This window comes from Thunnus albacares, chromosome 5, assembly GCF_914725855.1.
Source record: "Thunnus albacares chromosome 5, fThuAlb1.1, whole genome shotgun sequence".
Lineage (NCBI taxonomy): Eukaryota > Metazoa > Chordata > Actinopteri > Scombriformes > Scombridae > Thunnus > Thunnus albacares.
In genome coordinates, this window is record NC_058110.1 from 32,690,116 (window position 1) to 32,696,556 (window position 6,441).

At 43.4% G+C, this 6,441-nt stretch overlaps 1 protein-coding gene across 3 annotated transcripts in view; it reads left to right on the forward strand.

Moving 5' to 3' along the window:
• The window catches only part of ccdc120a (coiled-coil domain containing 120a), a 63,583-nt gene extending 60,622 nt beyond the window's left edge, over positions 1-2,961 (forward strand). For all 3 annotated transcript variants that reach the window (XM_044350494.1, XM_044350495.1, XM_044350493.1), the window contains 2 exons: positions 687-933; positions 1,019-2,961. In XM_044350494.1, coding sequence (XP_044206429.1) covers positions 687-933; positions 1,019-1,112 — 341 coding nt within the window. In that variant the 3' untranslated portion in view covers positions 1,113-2,961. The remainder of the gene's footprint in view (positions 1-686; positions 934-1,018) is intronic.
• The last annotated feature ends 3,480 nt before the right edge of the window (positions 2,962-6,441 follow it).

A 6,441-nucleotide genomic window follows, 5' to 3' on the forward strand; every position in this document is an offset into this window, starting at 1 on the left:
TTTCCCCCAGATGTAGTTCAGCAGGAACTCACCCCCCCTTCCTTCCTCCTCCTCCTCCTCCTCCTCCTCCTCTTCCTCAATGACTTTGCACTGAAGTTCTATGAGAAATTCATTATGTAGCACAATGTCAAAAGGTTGTGATATGTAGCACAACAAGCTAGTGAAACTGTAAACAGAACTGCTGTTCTTGCACATGCTCAGTGGCGTCTGCCTCACACAGAACTACTATCCTGAGACTTACAATCTTGTCGCTGTTATTAATCTTTGGAGACGTTTGTAAACAAACTACAGTAATCACTCTCTTCAGGGACGAAGGAACATATCACCCAAGTCAGTGATGTGGCTCACTGACCTGTTTTTAATAGTTTTTGGACAATAATGGAGGTCTACAGCACAGAGGAATAAGATATATCAGGCTTTGGATACACACACAATACTTGTTAGTAGATCAGTTCATTGTTGGTTTGGTTCTGTTGTTGACAATAAGAACAATATAGAAAATCGCCAGACTGATCCTTTAAGAGGTTACAATTTCTACAACATTTTAAACTCACGACTTTAAACAGAAACAAGACTGAAGCTTTACTTAATCTCCTCTCTGCTGCTGAGTGATGTTTACAGATGTTTTCATAGATCTGATTTGGTCTTTACTTTGTCATCCAGTCTCTGATGTGTGTGATTGACAGGTCTGAGGGACTGGTACCTGAGGAACACGATAGGCTCCTCCCACACAAACCAGGCCAATGGAAAGGTGAACGCAGGGGTCAAAGGTCAGGCGGGAGGAGGAGCAGCTCTGCAGCGCAGACGGACGACTCACGGTGTCATCCAGCCGCCGACCTATCAGACAGAGACGAGTCATCACACTGCGTCGCATCACAAACAGACGGCGCTGCCACATTCAGCCACGTTCCACGGACACCCGCTGCACGCCAGGTAGGAGTCAGTCAGGTGACCTGCACCTGCATGTGAGGACAGAGGAACACCTGACCAGCTCTTTCTCTCTCTCTCTCTCGCTCAGGTCTGTGGACAGCTCTCTCTACCACGACTCCTTCCCACCTCAGAAACAGGAAGTTCCATCTGTGGACCAGCCGTCTCCTGGAACTCTGGTCTGACTCACCGACCAATCAGGACTCTGACAGACAGACAGGCTGACCAATCACAGGCTGGCTTGCTGGGATCAATCAAACACGCCTTGTCTCTGGGTGGAGATCCGGATCCTGCTGAACAAGATGTTTGCTGCCATGTTCAGTGGCAGAAGCTTCCTCTGTCTGATGTCATCTTGAAACCCCACCCACCATGATGTCACACAGAGGACGATGACATCACTGTCCAGTCCGAAGCTGTGGGATTAAACTGATATGTTGTTGAAGAACGAATGAAATTAAAGCGAATGAAACTTCAGGAAGTTGGCTGACAGATGTTCATCTCGCTCGCTCTCTGTCTGACAATAACCTGAAACACACCTGAAGCTTTAAATACCCCCGCACCCCGCCCCCTTGCACCCCCCTCCCTCCCCTCCCCTCCAGGCCTGGTGGTGAACTGTTCACTGTCTCAGATATTATCCTTCATGACGCTGCTCAGCTGTGTTGAGCTGCTGTTTCAGGGATGGAAATTAATTTAATGATACTGACGTTTAAATGTTATTTGATGCCTCCTCAAAGAAAGAGAGAGAGAGAGAAGCCCCTCCCCCTCAAGCTGGAGGTCTGAGCGCCATGTTTAGCCCCGCCCACCACCGAACAGTTTATAAATGGTCTCAGAAATGAAAAAAACAGCCTTAATCTCAAAGATGCTGATGGTAATTCTAGCCCTTATCATCGCTAATGGTTAATTAATTTATTGATGTTTCGTATTTTGACTGAATCAAGTAGAAACCCTGGACTGAATAAAAATAGTTAGTGAAGAAATAAAGTTAATTTAAATAGCCTAAGTGATGACAGCAACATTGAAGATCTCCTGCAAACACATGAAGTTATGAGTCAACATCTCTACAGATTTGTGCTGAGACGATGCTGAGAGAGGCTGTTTATAAGCTGTGCGGCTGGTGGGCGGAGCCAAACGTGTTCACGTTGTGATGTCATTCAGGTAAATCAGTGGAAGCAGCTGTCTGTATGAACGTTCCAACACGGGTTAAACAACTCAGTCTCCGCATTTTTCCACACGTTTCGTAGTCAGACTCCAGCTGACTTTGTGAAGCTGCCGCTGGCTCAAAGAAATATGTGATAGTGACGTCACATCAGGTGATAACGAAGCTGCTGGGGTTGTCATGGTGACCATCAACATTGTCAGACACAGTGTCCATGTGTCTCTGTTGAACTGTGGTCTCTCCCCTCCCCCTCCCCCCCTTTTTTTTCATTTCCTACTGTTTGTCTTTTATATCTTCTACAACAACATCTTTAATCTTTACTCAGACTCTGCTCAGACAATCAGGACACATCTGTGTTTTTATATGAACTTTTGATAACAGTGACTCTCTGAGGACAGATTATCAGCGTTTTACTCGCTGACATCACCAGCTGACATCACCAGCTCAGTCCGACAGACCAGCAGTTTTTAAAAAAACGCGATGATGAACTTTCCGATCAGATCAGGTGACACGTTGATCCAATCAAATCCCTCAGGTGAGTCCTAATTGAAACCAGCAGGTTTGGACTGAGCGTCAGGTGACTGCTGGGAATCTCCCAGTGAAACCAGCAGAGAAACAGGTGAAAGTGCAGGTGTCTAAAGCTCCTCCTCCCCCCCCTAGCTGGAGCTTCCTGTTGTGTTTCTGAATGTCAGCGAAGCCTGAACTAAACTACCAAATATGACACACGCTGGAGGGTCACGTGACCTTCTGGCTGCTTCTCACTTGGACTGACACTTCCTCCTTCCTTGTTACCTGACAAGGACGCATCCTCCAACCTTGTTACCTAAGTGGGAACTCTACACCCTCCCCGGTTGATTAAATATTTACTTTGGACTTGGGAAAAAACAAACTGCAACAACCTCCCACAAACATCTCAGCATAAAAGGCAGAATTAGAAGTCAGTTCAACATTAATCACTAACAGATGGTCATTATTTCTGTGTTTGATCCTCTTTTGGTAAATGGCTGCGGTTACAGTACTGTGCAAAAGTTTTAGGCACTAAAAGTAAAGTGAGGATGCTTTCAAATCATAATTCAATGAATAGTTTTTATTTATCAGTTAACTCGACACAAAGTTGAGTAAACAGAAGAAACCTACATGAAGTCAATATTTGCTGTGAGCAGCTTCGCCTTTAAAACAGCAGCAGTTCTCCTCGATTCACCTGCACACGGTGTTTCAGGTACTCGAAGTTGCCAGAGTTCCTGTCTCTTCATGTTTATCCCAGACTGACTCCATGATGTTGAGATCAGGGCTCTGTGGGGGCCAAACCATCTGTTGCAGGACCAATCAGACGCCTCCCTGATTGTGGTGCATCATGGATAAGAATCTAAACATCTAAAGTGCCTAAAACTGTTGCACAGTACTGAATATTTTGATTTTATCCAGACTTAACAATACATCTCTAAAAAGAAGGTTGAAATAAAACAGTGCCTATAAAAAATAGTTCACCCCACTCTTTTATTAAAAAGTAGACACTTCAACAGAAACCTGAAACTTTGATCTCTGAAAAGTGATCTGGATTAATGAGATGAGAAAATAAACGAGACAAACAGCCAAACTGCCCTCCTCTCGGCAGAAAGAGATGATACACGACCTCCCACCTCCTAAATATTGTCCTTCCTGTCAGGTGACAGCGGCTGCGTTCCATTCAGCTAACATGTCTCCTCGCTTCCTTCACGCGTGTCTCAACTTCTCTGCCTGTCACTAATCGTGGCGTATAGGCAAGACTCTGAGGTACTTTTACAAAGAGACATGGATTTTTCCTCTTTCTCCTCTCACGTCTCCTCATCTCCTCTCCTCTTTCCTCTCTCTTCTCCTCATCTCTTCTCATGTCTCCTCATTTCCTCATCTCTCCTCTTTCTTCTATCCTCGTCTCCACTCGTGTCTCCTTGTCTCCTCATCTTGTCTCATATCTCCTCGTTTCCTCATCTCCTTATTTTGTCTCCTCTCCTTGTCTCTCATGTCTCCTCGTCTCCTCTCCTTGTCTCCTCTGTCCTTTTCTCCTCTCATATCTCCTTGTCTCCTCTCTCATCTTCTCTCTCCTTGTCTCCTCTCTCCTCATCTTCTCTCATGTCTCCTTGCCTCCTCTCCTAGTCTCCTTTCTCCTCATCTCCTCTCTCCTTGTCTCCTTTATCCTTGTCTCCTCTTTCCTCTCTCCCCGTGTCCTCTGAGACACACTTCATTGAACGAAACCTCCTCGGCCGGTTTGCAGGTCACAGGTCGAGGATGGAGGAAGCAGAGTTAGCAGAATGGAACGCACCCCGCATGAGTAGCGAGCCAGCAGGATGTTGTTGAACAACAGCTTTGCTAACGTTAGCTGAAGCTAACTGTAAGTATCATGTGGATAATTTATTATGAATGTTCACAGATTTATTGTGAAAGTTGAGGAGAAGATTCCTTCTGTCTGTTTGATTTTATTTTGAAGAGCGTTCTTGTAAAATCTTCTTCCTGCGTTTCCTCACTGACTGAGACGGGAGCTTCCTGTCAGCAATAAGACGACCATGTTGTGTTCTGACCTTTTAAACTCTTTCAGGATGAAAAATCTGTTGCAGCGACAATCAAACAATGATGTCAAAGAGTTGATTGATTCTTTTATGGCTGATCGGATTATTGATTAACTGAATTGAGACTGTTTTTGTACTGAGCTCCAGTGAAATGATGTAACGCCTTTTCTAAAAACAAAAATGGCCATAGTGTTTTTACAAACATGAAGTCAGTGTTTTATGGAGGTCGACGGGTGTTAATGGAGAAAATTTTGATGATCGTAAACCAGATTACTTCATCGGACCCTGAAATCCCTCCAACTCAACATATTGATTAGTGATTGGAAGGGATGATGTGAGAGGATGGATGAGCAGCTCGAGGGAATGACTTCATTATATTTCTCTGTTGTTTGACTGATTTTCTGATTAGTTTTCCTCTCTGCACCAAAAACTCTTGAGTCCTTTGCTTTTCATTCTGTTCTGAGTTCACTTCTTTACAATCAGGTCCTTCAGCTTCAGAAAAAAAAAACAGTCTGACCTCTAGTTTCCTCCAAATTTGGCGCCGTGGTCACATGACATGTCAGAGTTCAGTTTGTGTGTCTGTATCATCAGTGTGAAGCAGAGTTCCTCTACATAAATCCCCCTCACTAACAGACCGATGATAAAATCACTAAACATGGTAAATAACATGTCACATTTTCATTAACACTTTAAAGACAAGTTCACAATTTTTCAAGTCATGTCAAGTGGATATCTGACACATTTACAGTCTTTTTAGCGTGTAGGAGAACCTAAGGTGGCCATGAAACTCACAAAAAAATGCAAAAGCCCCTCTCTAGAGCCAGTGTTTGGTTTGTCCATTCCGGGCTACTGTAGAAACATGGCGGTTTAACATGGCTGGCTCCGTGACAGAGGACCCGCTAATTAAAACATGAATATTATATTCCATTTCTGCCAAGTCCATTTGCGCTTGATGCCACTAAATTCTACACACTGCACCTTTAAAGAACAAACAAACTGATCCGAATCTAAACCCCGCCCACCTCCACAAATCTAAGCACGGGATTGGATGCTGCTGCTGTCACTTTCACAGACTGACTGATCTTTTAATGCAGCGGCCAACTCTACCTGATAGGGTAACACTTTACTTCAAGTCCCCCAATTTATCATTAATAAACAGTATATATACATATACTGTACATATATATAATATTAATGTACAGTATTATAACTTCTCCTTTGAAGACATGTTTTACTATTTTGTCATTCATTATCTGTTTATACAGAGGAGGAGTTATTCTTAAATAAACACTTATATCTACTGACAGCTACATTATAGTGTTATAAACCATTTACTGACTGTTTGTAGACTTATTATTAATGATAAATAGGGAGATTTAAAGTGTTACTGATAACATGTATGATTCTGCAGGTTTGTGTTCAGGTGACTCCAGCTGTCATGTGATCGCGGCTTCAGAAAGAGTCCAGATATCCCAGCATGCACCTCTTCTAACTCTGGTCTCACACCAAAGCAGAACAGAGAAACACTCTGTAAATATATTCAGTGACAGTCTGAGTACTTTACAGTATTTGTGCTCTGCAGTACTCTGATGTATCTGTACTCTGCAGCACTCTGCAGTACTTTTACTCTGAAGTATCTGTACTCTGCAGTATTTGTACTTTTAACGTATCTGCACTCTGCAGTATTTGTACTCTGAAGTACTCTGCAATATCTGTACTCTGCACTATCCTTACTCTGCTGTATCTGTATTATTCAGTATCTGTACTCTACAGTGTTTGTACTCTGCTGTACTCTGCAGTATCTGTATTGTACTA